The sequence below is a fragment of the Lepus europaeus genome, chromosome 10 (genome assembly GCF_033115175.1).
Source record: "Lepus europaeus isolate LE1 chromosome 10, mLepTim1.pri, whole genome shotgun sequence".
In the NCBI taxonomy this organism is placed as follows: domain Eukaryota; kingdom Metazoa; phylum Chordata; class Mammalia; order Lagomorpha; family Leporidae; genus Lepus; species Lepus europaeus.
Genome location: NC_084836.1, coordinates 100,905,574 through 100,924,218, shown reverse-complemented (window position 1 = coordinate 100,924,218; position 18,645 = coordinate 100,905,574). Strand labels below are relative to the sequence as shown.

Sequence of the window (18,645 nt, the reverse complement as noted above, 5' to 3'; positions counted from 1 at the left end):
TAGTCCTTGGCATCAGAACACGTGCTGGAGCAGGGTGTGCACAGCACACGGGGAAGCTGACGTCTTTCTTTACGGTGTTACACCCCCACTGACACCGACGTGGGGAGTTGTGTGTGCACGTGTGCACATATGGGCTTGGTCAACTGTTAGGTGCATGTGTGCATGTGTGTCCAGTGGGCCATCTCCTAGGATTGGGGTGCTGCATGTGTGTGCGCCCCTACATGTACATGAAGATGATGAGGGCTGCAGGGAAGGCCCCTCCACGCCTCTGTGTGACGCACCTGGCGCCTTCCCCCACTCCGTAGCCCTCTGTGACTCCCACCAACTCCACACCAGCCTGGATTCTAGTCCCGGAGCCCAGGCCCACCCTGTGCTGGGTCCCCACGTGTGCTCCAGAGCTGACAGGGACCACAGCCACCACAGAGCCCTCCCCTGGTGACCAGAGCTGCCTCCTGGCCAGTGCTCCCTCACAGCCACCCTGGCCTCGGTCAGTCGTGGTGCTGAGATCAGGCCCTGCTGCCCCTCACCAAGGCCAAGGCCAACGGCAGACTCAGGGGTCAGAGGAGCAAATATTGACTGAAGTCACGCTCAGTGTTTGCTCTTGACACGAACGCTTCCTCTTCCTCGACACTTCAGCACAGGGGACACTTGGGTGACAGCCAGTGGGCACAAAGCCTCCAGATCCTCACCAGCTCATCCCCAGCCCAGCAGTGGCAAGCACCGTTCGTCATCGTGTGTGCAAGATGCGGCCATGTTCCCGACATCCCGGTTCTGCTCTGTACCAGTGCCTGGAACACACGAGGCGCGGCATAAATTTCTGCTGCAGGAATGTACGATCGGAAGAGCCCAGCGACGATTATGGGGGCAGAATCTCCAAGTTTGCCCTTCGCTGAATACTCTCAAGGGCGCCCGGTCGGTTTGCTGTCGCTGCAGCGACGACACCCCAGACTCAGGGACCAGCTCGCCACCAGGTCTCCCCGGGCTGAGCCCTCGGTGGCGCTGGCAGGGCTGCGCTGTTTCTGGAGGCTGCGGCAGAGGAGCTGCTGTGCCCGCGTTCTTCGGCTCCCAGGCCCTTCCTCCACCTGCCACGCTGTGCCACGTATGGCTCCTGCTGCCGTTTCTCATCTCCCTCTTGCACTTACACGGACCCCTGTGACGGCACTGGACTCTCCCCATCTCGAGATTAGCAACTTTTTTAAAAATTTATTTATTTATTTACTTATTTGAAAGGCAGAGTCACAGAGAGGCAGAGAGAGAGAGAGAGGTCTTCCATCTGCTGGTTCACTCCCCAGATGGCCGCAACGGTCGGAGCTGGGCCAATCCGAAGCCAGGGGCCAGGAGCTTCTTCCAGGTCTCCCACATGGGTACAAGGTCCCAAGAACTTGGGCCATCTTCCACTGCTTTCCCAGGCCATAACTGAGAGCTGGATTAGAAGTGGAGCAGCTGGGACTCAAACCAGCACCCATATGGAATGTGGCACTGTAGGTGGCAGCTTTAACTGCTACACCACAGTGCCTGCCCCAGCAACGTTTTTTTTTTTTTTTAATATTTTATTTATTTGAAAAGCAGGGGGAGGGAGATCTTCCATCCTCTGATTCACTCCCCAAATGGCCACAACAGCCAAGGTTGGGCCAGGCTGAAGCCAAGAGCCAAGAGCTTCATCCAGGTCTCCTACGTGGGTACAGGGGCCCAGCTCTTGGGTCATCTTCCCCTGCTTTCTCAGGTGCATTAGAGAGGAGCTAGATCAGAAGTGGAGCAGGGGCTGGCGCTGTGGTGCAGCGGGTTAGAGCCCTGGTCTGCAGCACCAGCATCCCATATGGGCACTGATTCGAGTCCGGCTGCCCCACTTCCCATCCAGCTCTCTGCTCTGGCCTGGGAAAGCAGTAGAAGATGGCCCAAGTGCTTGGGCTCCTGTGCCTGTGTGGGAGACCTGGAAGAAGCTCCTGGATCCTGGCTTTGGATCAGCCCAGCTCCGGCTGTTACAGCCATCTGGGGAGTGAAATAGTGGATGTAAGATCTTTCTCTCTCTGCCTCTCTGTAACTCTACCTTTTAAATAAACAAGTAAATAAATCTTTTTTAAAAGAAAAAAAAGGAGAAAAAGAAGAAGTGGAGCAGCCGGGGCTCACCAGTGCTCATATGGGACGCTGGCGGTGCGGGCAGCAGCCCCGGGTTAGTGACTTTCATTCCATTCACTAACTGAATTCCCCTTTTCCAAGTAATTTGTTTATGTGTTCAGATGTGGGCTTCTTTGTGTTACCAAAATCTCAGAGCCTAGCGCTGATGCCAAATCAAACTAACGAGGACAAGGCGTGGTCTCAGGAACCACCCCCCTCCACCCCCCACCCCCCACACCCTGCTCAGAGAGGACCACGGGCATTTCTAAGGCAGCTGGGCTGCTGAGCCAGGGGCTGAGCCCGCTGTGGGTCTGGGAAGTCGGCTTGGTGGCTTGGCTTCATCATGAGGTGTTCACAGCAGGGTATTCTGTACAACCACGTAGCTACCAAACACGTGGCCGAGCTCTCTGGCAAGCCAGGACCGAGTAGAGTTTAATCCAGCAATAGATGCGGACGGTATCAGTTTAGCAACCTCAAGAACTACTCTCTTCAGCCATCGACAGATTAAACTTCCTCTTTCCTCGACCCTCAAACCTTGTCCTTGTTTTGTTTTTTTGTTTTTGTTTTTGTTTTTGTTTGTTTGTTTGTTTCAGCACCCTGGACAGGGACTGAACTTTGGGGAACTTTTGGGGGCCCAAGGGGAATTAGCCTGCAATTTCCAGCAATCACCACTAGGAGGCAAAAAGTGAATTCACTAGTTTCACGGGCCAGGTCAGGCTCTCTGGGCACCCAGCCAGGGACTTCCAACTCTGTTACGCTTTGATTTTTCATCAGTGAAAAGGCGGAACGCTATTTAAACAACAGCACATCTGCGCGATCTTGTGTTATGCGTAACGTCCGCCAATGGGAACTCAGCATTACAATAGGCACCCGTGTGCACAACCCAGAGGGCAGAAGGAGAGACCCAGGGAACGAGAGAAGCAGCCTCTGCTGGTCCCTGAGACCCAGGCGTGGCCTCTCAATGTCCCCATCTTACAAATGGGAGGTTGGAAGTTGGCCACCGCGGCGCCACTGGGGGCTGGAGGAGCAGCGCCCCGCACCCTAGTTCTGTGAGGTCACAGAGCACAGCTCCGCCCAACCTCGCTGGGTTCCGCACGGCACCCTCCAGAGGACGCTCAGAGGTGGTGGCAGCCGCTCCCCCCTCGCCAGCTCCACCGCCTGCCCTCGAGAAGGAACCCGATGCCCCGGTCCGCAAGGAGCCCCCATGGGGACCCGTGTGCCCTCCCCGACGACGCGGCCCACAACGCCAGGCAGAGGAGGTGAGGGTGGCTGCCCCTCAGCCCGCTCCTACCCGCTGCCCGGACAGATGTGGCAGGCGAGGCCGGGGCTGTCCTTCACGCCTCCTGGGCGCCGGGCACTGCCACCGAGAGGACTCGGAGCACAGTGCTGCTCCCAGCCCCGGTGGGGCTCGTGGTCAGAAGGGGGCGGCGGATGCTGAACAAGGCCCCAGAGACCTCACCGCCCAGGGGCATGGCTGCAGGTGCCAGAAACTCCAACTCAGAGCGGCATCTCCCTCTGGGCCCCCAGCCGGGGCGTATATCCCCCATCCATTGCAAAGAGGGGAAAAATGATTAGAACTCCCTGGTGTGTGTTTTTGGCTCATCCTCTCTTAACGTAAATTCCTTAGGAACGTGTAAATAATATGTCGGCCCAGCTGGGCATTTATATACTTTCTTAATTAAGAAGCATAAAGATACTGTAGCTCGATTTTTAAAAAGCCAGTGTGGAGACCACCGCCTTAAGAAATCATGATGAGCAGGCGGTTGGTGCGGGGGGAGGCTGCCGCCCGGGACACGTGCACCCCAGATACCAGCATCTGGGTTCCAGCCCCAGCCCCGCTTCCAATCCCAGCTTCGTGCTGAGGCGCACCCTGGAGGCAGCGGGCGGCAGCTCGACTCCTGGGTTCCCTAACGCCGCGTGGGAGACCCCAGCTGAGTCAGGCTCCTGACTTCAGCCCAGCCCAGCCCTGGCTGCTGCACGATCTGGGGAGCGAACATCGGATGGGAGATTCTCCCTCTCTCTCTCTCTCTGCCTTATTAATTCAATTCAACTAAAATTGAAGAAATAAAGCTTTCTCTCACAGCCCGAGAGGTCACCGGTGTGGGGCTCCGGGGCCGGGCCACTGCCCGCTCTGCAGAGCCCCAGACCCAGGGGCCCGCCGTCACGTTGCTCCTCTGCTCCCTCCTCTCAAAGGTCTCCGTGCCCAGCAGAACCCAGGCCTCCAGGGCTGGAGGGCGGAGGGCACGGCTCACGGCCCCCTGCCAACGGCCCCATCCCTGAGCCAATCACAGCAAGGCAATGGGAGTGCTGCATCAGGCTTCAGCCAATCAGGATTGTCTAAAATCGCACCGGGCAGGAGTAGACCAGGGAACAAAGCCAGCCTCTGCCTGCCTGGCCTAAGCCTTTTCCTTCAAAGAGGCCTGGACCTGGGATCTGCCGACCTGGGGGTGCCCTGACTGGCAGGCTGGTGGCCTTGGGCCGGCTTCTCTGCGACTCAGTTTCTTCACCTCGAATGTGGCAAGAGCACGTTCCTTGTCAATCATAAGCTGCCCTTGTGAATGTTGTCACCCCAGGGTCATCCAGCGAGGCCGGAACACGTGCAGGACAGCCGAGGACTCCTTGCCAAACACAAGTGAGCAGGAGGGGGCCCGGGGTCCTCACAGACAGCCAGGAGGGGAGGCTCGGAGATGTCAAATGGTCACCCAGGGTGACCCGGAGAGAGGTGGGGTCAGGGCTCTGGGTGCTCACCAGGGCTCTGCAAGCCCCACGCCCCCCGGATGGCAGGGACCTGATACGCCTGCGTGGTCCACAGGTGACGCCCTCCTGTTTCCTGTGCGCCTCAATGCCCCCACCCTCGGCCTGACTCAGAGCATGCTGGGATGCGTGTGTACGTATGTGCCGCAGAGCCGCCTGGGCCATCAGTGCGGCCCGGGCAGGGGCCCAACCTCGGGGGGTAGGGGCTGCACTGGGCTCCAGGGGCAGAGGGAGCTGCGGGCTGAGCTCCAGAGGTCTCCCCGCCAGAGGGCCCTGCCAGCCGGGATCTCTCTGGAGGAAGGGACTTGCTGCTGGCAGGAGGAACCGCCTGGCCGCCCTCCTCCAGCCCCAAGCCTGGCCACCCAACCCTGTTCCATCCAACCCTGCAGCCAGCCAGTGACTCACGCAGCCGTTCACCCCCAAGTTTACTCATCAGCTTGCACAGCCGGCCGTCCACCCACTCATCTGTCTGTCTGTCCATCTACGCTCTCCTCCCCTCCTCTCACCACAATCTCTTCTGCAGCCCACCCATGGATCCTCCCACCTCCCCGCCCCTCCTGAGCGCCTCCTGTTTGCAGCACTCCCTGCTGGGCCTCCCACCCGGGCTCCCAGCCTGTGGGAAGGGGCAGGCACCCACTTCAGCCCTTTTGTGCTCCCCAGCTGCTACTAAGTATCCAGCCGCTGCCAGTGCCAGCAGCACTCACACAGGGCCCCTGCGCTGCCCAGCAGGCTGGCATCCCCCCCCCCCACCGTAGGCAGAGCCAGCGCCTGACCTGCCAGCAAGCTGAGGCGGGCTCCCAGCCCCAAAGTCTCCCCAGAGCCCAGGACAGCCAGCGAGGCCTCGTGGCGGGAGGCCACGAGGGCCATGCGCCTCTCCCCTGTCTCCGCAGCCTGGTTCACCTGCCTGGCCTGTTTCCTGAGGACTCAGGCCCAGCAAGTCCTGTTCAACACCTGCAGGTGAGCAGGGGAAGTAGGAGGAGGGCGATGGGGACAAGAGCAGCCCCTCCCCGCCCTAAGCCTGGCTTCTAGCAGATGCCACTCTTACCCCAGAACCCCTGGAGCTCTCTGCACTCCTCCTTGCCCCGGCCCCCTCCCCCTGCATGCAGTGGCGCAGGCTGTGCCCCCTGCCAGGTGTGCCGCCCTTCACCCACCTGTCCCTGCAAATCCCACCTGGCTCGTTCACTGAGCACTCACAGCTGAGACTGCCTTGTGCCCCCCCCCCCAGCTCCCCGGGACTCCCAGGCTCCTGGGAAAGGCAGACATGGGGGGGGGGGGGTGGCGGTGTCGACTCTGGAGGTCCCAGCTGTAGAGGAGGGCGGGGACAACAGCACAGAGACGGGACGGGGGGCAGGTGGCCGGCAGGCAAGCCCTGGCCGGAGACCTGCCGCCCACGCTGCGGCCCCCCAGGTGCAAGCTGCTCTTCCAGAGGTTGATGGAGAAGACGGGCGTCCTGGTCCTCTGTGCCTTCGGTGAGTTTCAGGGCTGCTGGGGCTCCGGGAGGAGGCGAGTTGGGTTATGTGGGGAGTCAAGGAAGCAACGATCAAGAACAAATTCTGGACATCCAGAAATGCTCTGGCAGCCACCAGGCCCTTCCCTGACCCCCGTCTGCCATTGGCAACCCCCTCCCTGGGGTCCCCATGGCTTCCTGCAGCCACCACCCCCCAACAAAGGAATCCCCTCCTGGGGGTCCTGGGAAAATCCTCCAGCCACGGCAGCCGGCCCCTTTCTGCCTGAACAACACTGGTCTACCTCTGTCTCAGGGATCTGCCCATTCCAGACCTGCGCAAACGTGGAGGGAACAACGCAGACTCAATGTTAAAAAAACATTTGCTTTTGTGAGGGGGGCGGCGGGGGTGGGGGAGAGAGAGGCAGATCTCCCATCACCGGCTCACTCTCCAGTGCTCACAACATCTGGGGCTGGGTCAGGCCAAAGCTGGGAGCCAGGAACTCAGTCCTGGTCTCCCACCTGGGTGCCTCTCAGGGTGCACCCTCCCAGGAACCTGCGATCAGAAGCAGAGCTGGACCTCCCGCCCAGTACAGAATGTGGGTGTCTTAACCTCTGTGCCACACACCTGACCCTGTGGCTGTATCGCCCGGCATTCCTCTTTAGGGCTCAGAACACGCCAGTGTGTGTGTGTGTGTGTGCGCGCACGCATTGCGTATCCATTCCATCAGCTGGCGGGCATTAGGTTGTTTCTGGTGCTATGAAATCCCCGTCCGTTTTTGGGTGAACATGGTTTCAGCACCCTTGGCTGTGTGTCTCGGAGCGGCATTGCTGAGTCCTACGGTAACTCTACGCTTATCCGAGGGGCTGGCGAAGCGCTGGCTGAAGCGGCTCCTGCAGGCTTCCGACCTCCCGCAGTCTTCCAGTGCTTGTCGTTAGTCCTCTTTCTCATTGCACAGCGTGTGGCGGTGTCTGGCCGTGGTTTGGACTTGCACTGCCCTGGTGACTCATGATGACGAACAGCTCCTCCGGGGCTTTTTGGCCGCTGGTCCACGTCCTCTGGAGAATCGTGTGTGCAGATCCGTTGCTCATTTTAACCGGGAGTGAATACAAGTCCCTCATCAGATACATGATTTGCAAATGTGTTCTCCCTTTCTGAGTTGTTTTCTCTTTTTGGGGAGAATCCTCTGCAGCACGAAAATTTTAAATTCCGATGAAATCCAAGTAACATGTTTTCTCTTCATCCAGGTCTCCTAACTCAAGTGGCAGGGGCCCAAGCACTTGGGTCATCCTCTGCTGCTTCTCCCAGGTACATTAGCAGGGAGCTGGCTAGGAAGTGGAGCAGCTGGGACCTGAACCAGTGCCCGTATGGGATGCTGGCGTCACAGGCAGCGACTTTACCTGCTACACCACAACACCAGCCCGCACAATCTGATTTTAAGTTTATTTTTTGTCTATGGTTTGAAGCAGGGGACGTTCTTTTGAATGTGCATATTGAGTTGTTCAAGCACCATTTCTTGAAGATTATTCTTTGCCCCACTGACTTTGTCTTGGTATCCCTGTTGAAAATGAATTGACCATCAATGTGAGGGTTTATTTCTGTATTCTCAACTTTTTTCCATTGATCTGTGTGTATGTCTGTAGACCAGCACTGCCCTGCATTGACTTTGGTAGCTTTGTAGTAAATTCTGGAATCCATATGTACGTGTCCTCCAATCTTGTTCTTTTTCAAAATTGTTTGGCTATTATAAATCCTTATATTTCCACAGGAATTTTGGAACCAACTTTTCCATTTCTAGGGAAAAAAAAAAAAACAGACAATGAGACTTTGATAGTGACTGCATTGGTCTTATATAAACTTGGAGAGTAATATCAGGTGAACAACATTAAGTCTTCCAATCCATGAACATGGGCAGCCTTTCCATTATTTAATTTCTTTCAGTGATATTTTGTTATTTTCAGAGTGTAACATGTTATACTTTTTATTAAATTTATTCCTAAGCATTTTATCCTTTGTGATGCTATTGTAATTGGAATTGTTTTCTTAATTTCTTTTTCATATTGTTCATGGCTAGTGTATAGAAATATGGTTGATTTTTGAGTGCTGGTCTTTTGTCCTGAAACTTCATTGAATACAATTATCGGTTCTCACATCGGAAAAGACGCATAGTCTTGGAGACCTTGGGATTCTATATGCAAGATCATGTCATTTGCAAATAGAGTTATACTATTTTCTATAGATAATTGGGTGCCTTTTACTTGTTTTTCTTGACTAATTGGCTTGTATAGGACCTGCAGTACAACTTTAAATAGAAATAACAAGAGCAGACATCCTGCCTTGCTCCTGATCTTCGGGGACACGTCCAGTCTTTCACCACTAAGTCTGATGTTAGATGTCAATCTTCCACTGGCCACCTTTAGCTGCCCCTAGTTTGTTGAATTTTTAAATCAAGAGCAGCAAATCTGAAAGCTCCTCGATAATGGGTAAAGTGGTGGGATTTCAGCCAGCCTGGAGATCACCTGCCTCCTCCTCTTCTCCAGGTCTCCCCAGCAGGGTAGGGAAGGGCGGGTTACTTGGTTTACGTGATGTACATTACATATATGACATCATGTGGTCATGACGCGGCCATTACTGCTATTCACATATTACTGAGAAGGGAAATGAGGTATGGAGAAATTAAGTAACTCTCCCAAAGTTGCCCAGTGCTGAGTGGCAAAGCTGCTTTGAGCCCAAACACCTTCACCCCAGTGCCAAGGCGACCGCCTATTCAACGGCTCGCTCCTGTGCTCACGCCCACAGGGTTCTGGATGTTCTCTATGCACCTACCCTCGAAAATGGAAGTCTGGCAGGTGAGTGTGTGCCTCCTGAGACCCACGGCGATGGTCTCCCCCGACCTGGAGCTGACCCCCATCGGCCCGCACCATCCCAGATCCCAGCCTTGGCCTTTGTTGAACCACCCACCTGGACTCCTCTCTCTTGCCCAATGTGACTTCCCAAACCTGGACACCAGCCCCTCTCTGGGTGGCACTGGGCCACCCCCAGAGGGGCCCCGCTTCTCCCGCCCAAGGCCGCCACCTGAAGTGAGGTGCTGAGAACAGGAAATGCTTCACTGCACTTGGTTCTCTGCTCACATGCTTGGTTTGTAGTTTCTGGGGGAGAGGGAGAGGGAGACCAGTGGCCAGGGCTCCTGTTTATGGGTGGCAGGAAGTGCAGATCTCAGGGGCCCGTCGCTCCCTTCCTCTTCTCTCCCCGTGAGTTCCTTCATGCCCTCCAAGGTCCAACTAAAACGGGATCTCCTCCAGAAGGACCCGGGCAGGGGGAGCCACATCGCCTCTCTCCTCCCACAATTTCCCATCATCGTGGGTCAGCTCTCTGCACTCACAACTCTCCCAGCGTGCTGGCAGCTCCTCGAAGGAAGGAGCCAGGCTGATTTCTCCCAGCAGTGTCCAGTGCAGTGCCAGGCACAGGGCTGCCACTATTGATGTTGGGACTGTGAATAGTAGGAGAATGGACCCAAGGATGGGTGGGTGGGTGGATGGATGGGTGGGTGGATGGACGATAGATGGATGGATGGTGGGTGGGTGGATGGATGGATGATGGGCGATAGATGGATGGATGGGTGGATGGGTGGGTGGGTGGATAGGTGGGTGGATGGATGGAAGCGTAAACAGGAAGGCGGATGAGTGGGTGGATTCACTGCTTGTGAGAATGGATGGATGAAGTTTTTGGGGCCAGAACAGGCCAGCTGAAGGAGCTCCCTGCTTCCCTCCACACCCCGCCAGGATGACAGCATAAACAGCCCGCTGCAGAGCTTGAGGTAAGAGGACGCTTCTGAGCTGCGCCATGATCACGTGAGAACCAGAGCAATAGTGAGAGTCCAGGACGCACTGACCAACAATGTGGGCCCTGCAGTCAGGGCGACCTGGGCTTGAACCCCGGCTACCTGGCCGGCCTCATACAAGTTGCCTCTTCTGACCCTCGGACTCCTCGTTTGCAAGATGGGGCATAGCATCAGTTATGGCCGTTAAAGAAAATGCAGTGTCTGGAGTAGCTCCTGGCCCATGGTCAGTGCTCAGTAAATAGCACTTGAGAAGAAACTTCAACCAAGACACTGCCCGGTAGCAGCACCCTTACCTACAGCTAAAATGCTCGGGACTGTTTGAAAGGAGTAAGCTGGACTTAACGATGTTCCAGGCAGAAGGCAAAGAGCGAGTGTGTCTTAGAGATAAGAACTTGGGGCCAGCACCGCGGCTCACTAGGCTAATCCTCCGCCTTGCGGCGCCAGCACACCAGGTTCTAGTCCCGGTCGGGGCGCCAGATTCTGTCCCGGTTACCCCTCTTCCAGGCCAGCTCTCTGCTGTGGCCAGGAAGGCAGTGGAGGATGGCCCAAGTGCTTGGGCCCTGCACCCCATGGGAGACCAGGAGAAGCACCTGGCTCCTGCCATTGGATCAGTGCAGTGCGCCGGCCGCAGCACGCTGGCCGCGGCAGCCATTGGAGGGTGAACCAACGGCAAAGGAAGACCTTTCTCTCTGTCTCTCTCTCTCTCACTGTCCACTCTGCCTGTTAAAAAAAAAAAGAACTTGGCGGGTGGCTCCGGGCCCACAGGGGCAGAGGGATCTGAAGCTAGAGCTTTCAGAGCCCCCAGCAAAGGGAGAACTTGAGGGCAGCAGTAGCAGCAGCACAAAGCCATCGGTTCTCGTTCTCGCTCCTTCCCCACAAGGATGTACCAGGAGAAGGTGCGGCATCACACGGGGGAAATCCAGGACCTCCGAGGCAGCATGAACCAGCTCATTGCCAGGCTCCGGGAGATGGAAGCCATGTCAGACGAGGTGAGCTGCTGGCCATTGCTCCCCGAACACCTCACGTCCTTCGTTGTCGGATGGCCTGTTTCCTGCATCCCGAGTCGTCGTCTTTCTGGATTTCTTCCTCATCCGATGGAGCACAGCCTCTAGTGACTGCCTGTCTAAAAGCATCTTGATCCTGGCCTTGCACTCTGGATAGTCTGGCTGGGTATAGAATTCCAGCAAGCAAATGGTCTCCCCTGAGAACGCCACCACTGTAGTCAGGTGTAACACTGTTGCCATCGAGAAGTTCAATGCCACTCATTTCTGACCCTGGGCTTCTGGTTTTTATTGCTGGGAGCTTGGGGGATGCTCTTGCTGTCTCCAGTGTTCTGTATCTAGTCTGCTCTGTTTAGGTTTAGCCTGATTTGCTGTTTGTTGAATCTGTGGGTTGTTGTTTTTCAATAGCTGTGGAAAATTCTTAGCTATTATCTCTTTTTTAAAGATTTATTTATTTATTTGAAAGTCAGAGTTACACAGAGAGACGAGAGGCAGAGAGAGAGGCCTTCCATCTGCTGGTTCACTTCCTCATTGGCCACAATGGCTGGAGCTGCACCGATCCGAAGCTAGGAGCCAGAAGCTTCCTCTGAGTCTCCCATGCAGGTGCAGGGGCCCAAGGTCGTGGGCCATACTCTACTGCTTTCCCAGGCTGTAGCAGAGAGCTGAATCAGAAGTGGGGCAGCCAAGCCTTGAACCAGCGCCCACATAGAATGCCGGCACTGCAGGTGACAGCTTTACCTGCTACACCACAGCGCCAGCCCCAGCTATTATTTCTTAAAATACTTCTTCCCCATCATCTCTCTTCTTCCATGGGCTTTGTTTACATGCACGCTAGACCTGTAGTGTGGGTGCATCATGTGATTCCTGTGCTATTACCTGGTGTGCTTCAACTTCTATATATTGTATCACATTTATCCTGTGTTCTGCCTATCCAATGTCTGCTAAATTCATCTATTTCATTCCTATTTCAAATATTGCTTGTTCTAGATTAAGCATTTGATTCTTTTTCATAGATTTTAATTCCATTTAATTCCATGGTGAAATTTTCTAATTTCATTTCATCTATATTGTCCATCTTTTTCTTTGTTTTATTGAATACAATAGTTGTAGTTATTTTTTTTTTTTGACAGGCAGAGTGGACAGTGAGAGAGAGAGAGAGAGACAGAGAGAAAGGTCTTCCTTTGCCGTTGGTTCACCCTCCAATGGCTGCCGCGGCCAGCGCACTGCGGCCGGCGCACTGCACTGATCCGAAGCCAGGAGCCAGGTGCTTCTCCTGGTCTCTCATGCGGGTGCAGGGCCCAAGCACTTGGGCCATCCTCCACTGCCTTCCCGGGCCATAGCAGAGAGCTGGCCTGGAAGAGGGGCAACCAGGATAGAATCCGGCGCCCCGACCGGGACTAGAACCCGGTGTGCCAGCACCACTAGGTGGAGGATTAGCCTGTTAAGCCACGGCGCCAGATGTAGTTATTTTTTAAAATTCTTGTCTGCTAACTTCAATACTGGGTCATCCAGGATCTCCTTCTGTTTTTTCTCTTCATTGTCAATCACATGGTCTTGCCGCCTCTTGTCTAGTAATTTTCTAGTGTTTTCTGGACTTCTAAACAACTGATAGATTATTTTTTTAAATTATTTATTTATTTATTTGAAAAGCAGAGTGACCAGGGTAGCGGTTAGGGGAGAACTCTTCCACCAGTGGTTCACTCCCTAGATGGCCACAACAGCTGGGGGCTGAGCCAGGCTGCAGCCAGGAGCCAGGAGCTCCATGGGGGTGGGGAGGGGGGAGCTCCTGCTGTTTTAACAGCTCCACCCAAGGGCATGATCCATGACAGCTCTGAGTCCTGCTGGGTCAGCAACTCTCAACTGCCGCTCCCCAAGGAATGCCTGGAACATCTGGGGACGCCTGGGGGTGGGGCCTGGGGGGTGGGGGGCTGTGTGCTGCTTGGAACCCCTCGCAGCACAGGTACAGCTGGTCACGTGTGGAGCCAGCCCCCGGCTCCCGCAGGCAGGGCTAATTGGCGGGGCAGGAGTGCACCCATGCACAGCTTGTGCTGTTTGTCTCCTCAGCAAAAAATGACCCAGAAAATCCTGAAGATGATCCAAGGAGACTACATCGAAAAGCCAGACTTCGCCCTGAAGTCCATAGGTCAGTGGCTGCCGCCTGCATCCTCATGCAGGGCCGTGGGGCTGGAGCGGCAGCCTGCTCCCCACCGCTCCTCTAGTTTTCCTTTTTCTTTTTTATTTTTTTAAAGATTTATTTTATTTATTTGAAAGACAGAGTTACAGAGAGAGGTAGAGACAGAGAGAGAGGTCTTCCATCTGCTGGTTCATTCCCCAATTGGCCGCAATGGCTGGAGCTGCGCCGATCCAAAGGCAGGAGCCGGGAGTTTCTTCCGGGTCTCCTATGTGGGTGCAGAGGCCCAAACATTTGGGCCATCTTCTGCTGCTTTCCCAGGCCATAGCAGAGAGCTGGATGGAAAGAGGATCAGCCGGGACTAGAACTGGCGTCCATATGGGATGCCAGCGGCTCAGGCCAGGGCTTTAACCCACTGCGCCACAGTGCTGGCCCCCCTTTTTTTTTTTCCTTTTTAAAGATCTATTTACTTATTTGAAAGTCCGAGTTACAGAGAGATCTTCCATCTGCTGGTTCACTCCCTGGAGGGCCCCAAAGGCCAGGGCTGAGCCAGTCCAAAGCCAGGAGCCAGGAGCTTCATCCTGGTCTCCTCTGTGGGTGCAGGGGCTCAGGCACTCGGGCCATCTTCTGATGCCTTCCCAGGTGCATTAGCAGGGAGCTGGATTGGGGCCTTGGGCTGGTGCTCACACGGGATGCCAGCCTGCAGGTGGCAGCTTCACCCGCTACACCACAGCGCCAGCACCATCCCTGCTGGTTTTCTTGCTGGCCTGTCACAGGGTCGGGGAAAGGCCAGGGAGCGGGGATCCACGGGCATCCCCATACAGCACTGGGCACCCGCGGGCCAGCAGGACACAGTGTCCTGCCCTAGCTGGGAGCCCAGCAGGTGGCCAGAATGGAGGGACCGCTGGTGGAGAGGATATTGAGGCGGAGACCTGGTGACCAGGGCAACAGAGAATGAATGTGGGAGGTGCCGGGAGGAGGGCGGCCCGGCCTGAGCAAGGGAGGCACTGCTAAAGCAGGGTGCTGCAGGGCCATCGTGGCAAACTGGGCCTCTCCTGGTGCCGGGAGATGAGCCATCAGAGAGCATTGGCCCCTCCCTGGGGACCCTGAGCCTCACCGGGTCCTCTGCATCGCGAGTCCAGCTACCCTTGCTGTCACTGTCACTGTCCCCGTCAGTGAGTCCCAGGCAGAGGCTGAGAACCCCACCCCACCCCACCCAGGGGCCAGCATCGACTTTGAGCACACGTCGGCCACCTACAACCACGACAAGGCTCGCTCCTACTGGAACTGGATCCGCCTCTGGAACTACGCACAGCCCCCGGACGTGATCCTCGAGGCAGGGGCCGCGGGGCGCTGGGGGCAGAGGTCCAGGGCGGGGCCTGGCATGGGTTAAAGAAGGAGCTAGAGACAGGGCAAGGGCAAGGTGGCAGGGGCGGGCGGGAGGGGGCAGGGACAGGCAGTGGGCGGGGCTCTGGGGCAGGGGAAGGAGCAGGGCACAGGAACGGCTGGCACCGGCATGGAGAACGCAGGGTCAGGAAACGCTGAGGCCCTCGCTGGGGCTGGGGCCTTCACAGACCCATTTTGCAGAGGAGGAAACTGAGGCTCAAGCAGCCAGGTCACTCACTGCAGCCCTGAGCTCTCAACGCTGCAGAATCCTGCCTTGGGGAGGAGAGACCAAGGCCTGGAGGGGAGGGGGGAGCGCGAGCCTCAGCATGCAGTGACCCGGCTGTGGGCCTCGCCGCCCCCCCCCCCGCCCCGCCCGGCTCTGCATGGGGCTGGGGCCACGACCTCGCCTGGCAGGGGTGAGACGGCCTCCCTGAGCTCACCAGGCAGGGCCCAGGCCAATTGCGGAGTGTGGGGGCGGGGGGGGGGGGGCTTGCAGGCAGCCGCGAATGAAAGCTTCTCAGACCCCTCCACGCCGCTCCCTGGGCGCACGCCCAGCTGAGTCCTCATTCCCTCGGCCCCCTTCTCTAGGAGGCCTCCCGGGACCCCACGGCCCCCGCGCCCCCATCCTAGCACCTGTGGTGCCCGGGGAGGAGCGGCCACGCTCCCTCCAAGCTCAGCGCCTGCTCCGGGAGCGCCTTGGCTGTGTGATCCCGGGCAGGCCTCTCCCAGCCTCTGCTTCTCCTCCAGGGAGCAGGAGCTCGTGCTGGCGAATGGAAGGTTCCAGAACCGGGTTGCACACCCAGCTCTGCCCGGCCCTGGGCCAGTCAGGGGCTGCCCTGTCCCTCAGCTTATGCATTTATAAAATGGAGAGAGAGACGGTGTTCAGGGTGTAGGGTGACTGTGAGGCCGTGGAAGGAAGGGTGGGGGGGATGAATGAATGAATGAGGGAGTGAATGAATGAATGAGTGCAAACACGGAGAGGTTGGGACCTGGGGTGTCCCAGGCAAGCTCACTGTGCTGGGTTGCGAGGAAGTCTCTCATGCTTGCCCTAGGCAATCGAGGGGGCTCCCTGGAGGAGGGGTGCTCAAGCCAAGCTCTGCAGTCAGGGAGGACCGGCTCGTCCGGCAGGGCCTGGGAGGGGCCGTGGGGGGGTGAGGAGCCCCCCTCCACAGCCCCTGCTGCACCTGCCTCTCCCAGCCCAACGTGACACCTGGCAACTGCTGGGCCTTCGCGGGTGACCGTGGCCAGGTGACCATCCGGCTGGCCCAGAAGGTCTACTTGTCCAACCTCACGCTGCAGCACATCCCCAAGACCATCTCGCTGTCCGGCAGCCTGGACACCGCGCCCAAGGACTTCGTCATCTACGTGAGCATGCCCCGGCCGGGGGTGACGCTGGCCTCAAGGGACAGTTTGTATCGCTGGCATCCCAGGCGTGGTGACCCATGGCACCTGCACAGCTCCTGCAGGATTAGGGCCCGGACAAGGCTTGGCGAGGGCTCGGGGGGCCAGGGGGTCAGGGGGAGGGGGTCAGGCTCAGCCTTCAGGGGAGGGGCAAACAGCTTCTCTGCTTGCATCTGAGCCGAGAGCGTGGTCGGGGCCACTGAGTGTGCACGTGGCCAAGAGGGTCCCAAGAAGGCTCTAGACCCCCCAGTAAGATGAGGCCCAGAAGGGGGCTGGGGGACCCCTGGTCCCACAGTCTAAGGCGGGGTTAGAAGGCCCCAGCCTCTGCCCGCCTGGCCACAGCCCTTTCCTCTCCACGGTACTGCGCTGCAATGAGACGGTGCTGCCGAGTGAGGAGCTCCCCATCCCGGGAGGTGTGCAAGCCTTGCCCTGCCTGTGTCTGACACCCTCTCCTTGGTTCCGGCTGCACAGGGCATGGAAAGCTCCCCCAGGGAGGAGGTGTTCCTGGGAGCATTCCAGTTTCAGCCGGAAAACACCATCCAGATGTTCCCGCTCCAGGTACCGGAGCAAAGCTGCCCGCGCTGAGCGCCTGCTGAATGCACTGTGTGCGCGGGCTTTACCCAGGGGCCCGAGAAGGCGCGTGGTCATTGCTAGCCTCTTGGCGGGTGTGCAAGCTGAGGCCAGGTCACGGTTGTCCTGTCCAGCCTCTGTGGCCCTCCACTTTCTCCACGTGCCCGGGGCCTCGTGTGTTTCCTCCCCCGACAGCAGGGCAGAGCAAGAGATTGCCTATGGGGGAGGGCTGCTGGCCCCAGAGTGGCCGGCCCCATAGATCCGCACCTGGTTCCACTGCCAGTGGGGCAAGCAGGGCCCGGAGGGGTGGCTACAGGGACTGCCATGGGACCCGACAGCACGAGCGCCCCGGACCCAGACCAGCCCAACTACATGCTGTGATCTTGGGCCATTCCCCACCTCTCTGGCTTCAGTTTTCCCTGTGATGGCCAAGGGCAAGTAACATGGGAACACCAGCTCTAGCCTCCTGAGGGGCAGGGCGCTGGGCACCGGAGCATCCCTGTGCACCAGGTGCCCGGGAGCCGTGGGCCCCCAGCAGCCCTGGGAAGCAGGACCAGGGAGAATGGTGGCTCTTGCAGGATCCCAGCCACCCTCTGCCTGTCCTTTCAGCCTCAGCCCCTGGGGATCCGCTTGATGCGTGGCCTCGGGTCTTGCTCCCCCCACCCCATCCCCCCAGTTAAATGGGAGCGTCCCCCACGCCGGGCAGCTGTGGGCCTGCAGGTGAGCTGCTCAGTGTATGATCATCTCACCCCAGAACCAGCCGCCCCGGGCCTTCGGCTCCGTCAAGGTGAAGATCTCCAGCAACTGGGGGAACCCCCGCTTCACCTGCCTGTACCGTGTGCGTGTGCACGGCTCCGTGACGCCCCCCAGGACACAGCCCAGCTAGCCCCCGCCCGCTCCCTGCCCCGAGAGAGTAAAGTTTATTCTGTACCCGCTGGCCCAGGTCTGTGTGTGTCAGGGGCCCCGCGGAGCAAGCAGTGGCCACATGCTGGGTGTCCGGGCACCTTCACAGCAGCCCCAGGAGCCTCACTCCACAGAGCACGGCCAAGGCCTCGGGCAGCCAAGGGAGCCACTGCAGGCGGCAGCCGGCAAAGGGCGGCAGCAGGACCCGAGCCCCCGCAGTCCAGGCCCTGTGCCGAGACCTCTGGCTTCACACCCAGCTCTGCCCTGCCCTGAGCAGTAATGAGCAGGTTCATCCTGCTCCCCGCAGAGAGCTCAGGCAGGTAGACGGTTTGCTGTGTGACCTGGGGCAGGACCTGCTCCCTCTCTGGGCCCCAGCTGTTCCAGGTGTAAAGGCGCTTGTGGTTTGTCTGCAGCCGTGGCTGCACCGCAGACTTGAGAGCCTACAGAAGGTTCTAGCACAGCGGCTCCTACGGCGGCCTTCCCTGACTCCACCACAGAGTCCAGCAGAGCGAGCGCGACACACACAGGTGCTGGGAAAATGAGCACTGAGGCCTGCTGCCCTGGGACGCGGTGACAGCTGTCCCTAAGCAGGGCTCCAGAGTGGGGCAGGCTGGCCAAGGCAGAATGGCACCAGGGACTGAAGCCTGCAGGGGGGTTGGAGACACGGGGCAAGGGTCCTGCCAGGTATTAGAAGGGCAGAGACCGGAAAGGAGCCATCTCCGGGGAAGACGCCCTGGACCGGCCTGGCAGAAGTGGGAGGGGCCCAGTCTTATTCCCAGGGCCTCCCCCTCCACACCAGCGTGGCCACACCCGCCGAGGTCCCCGTCGTGTGGACAAGGAGCCCAGGGCCCCGGGAGGGCCTGATCTTAGCCCAGCCCCATGCAAAATGCTGGTTCCATCCGGCCAGGAGAGCCCAGGCAGCCCTAGGCCTCCCCTGTCCACCCCACTCCAGTGCGACTTGGCCGCCAGCCCAGGGCTCAGCACAGAGGACTGGGCGGCCGGCCAGGACAGGAGCCGGCTCTCCAAGGTGACCAGGACGGAACCGGAGGAACAGACGGTGCCAATCCACCCCCAAGGGCCCTGAGCGGCGCCTCCACT

The 18,645-nt window shown here is 58.2% G+C and overlaps 1 protein-coding gene across 1 annotated transcript; it reads left to right on the top strand.

Moving 5' to 3' along the window:
* The first annotated feature begins 3,294 nt into the window (after nucleotides 1-3,294).
* Nucleotides 3,295-17,530, top strand: SUN5 (Sad1 and UNC84 domain containing 5). Its single transcript, XM_062202334.1, has 13 exons — nucleotides 3,295-3,374; nucleotides 4,689-4,747; nucleotides 4,928-5,002; nucleotides 5,760-5,826; nucleotides 6,277-6,338; nucleotides 9,114-9,163; nucleotides 10,097-10,131; nucleotides 11,036-11,144; nucleotides 13,221-13,299; nucleotides 14,508-14,623; nucleotides 15,871-16,038; nucleotides 16,546-16,632; nucleotides 17,399-17,530. Exons 1-13 carry the CDS (start codon nucleotides 3,295-3,297, stop codon nucleotides 17,528-17,530), a joined length of 1,119 nt encoding a protein of 372 aa, XP_062058318.1.
* Nucleotides 17,531-18,645: the final 1,115 nt, after the last annotated feature.

Excerpts from the sequence above, each read along its gene's own strand:
- SUN5 (XM_062202334.1), top strand. The coding sequence starts at position 3,295 with ATGCCCCGGTCCGCAAGGAGCCCCCATGGGGACCCGTGTGCCCTCCCC. Across the intron at positions 6,339-9,113 it reads CCTGGTCCTCTGTGCCTTCG|GGTTCTGGATGTTCTCTATG; the intron begins GTGAGTTTCAGG and ends TCACGCCCACAG. Across the intron at positions 13,300-14,507 it reads CTTCGCCCTGAAGTCCATAG|GGGCCAGCATCGACTTTGAG; the intron begins GTCAGTGGCTGC and ends CACCCCACCCAG.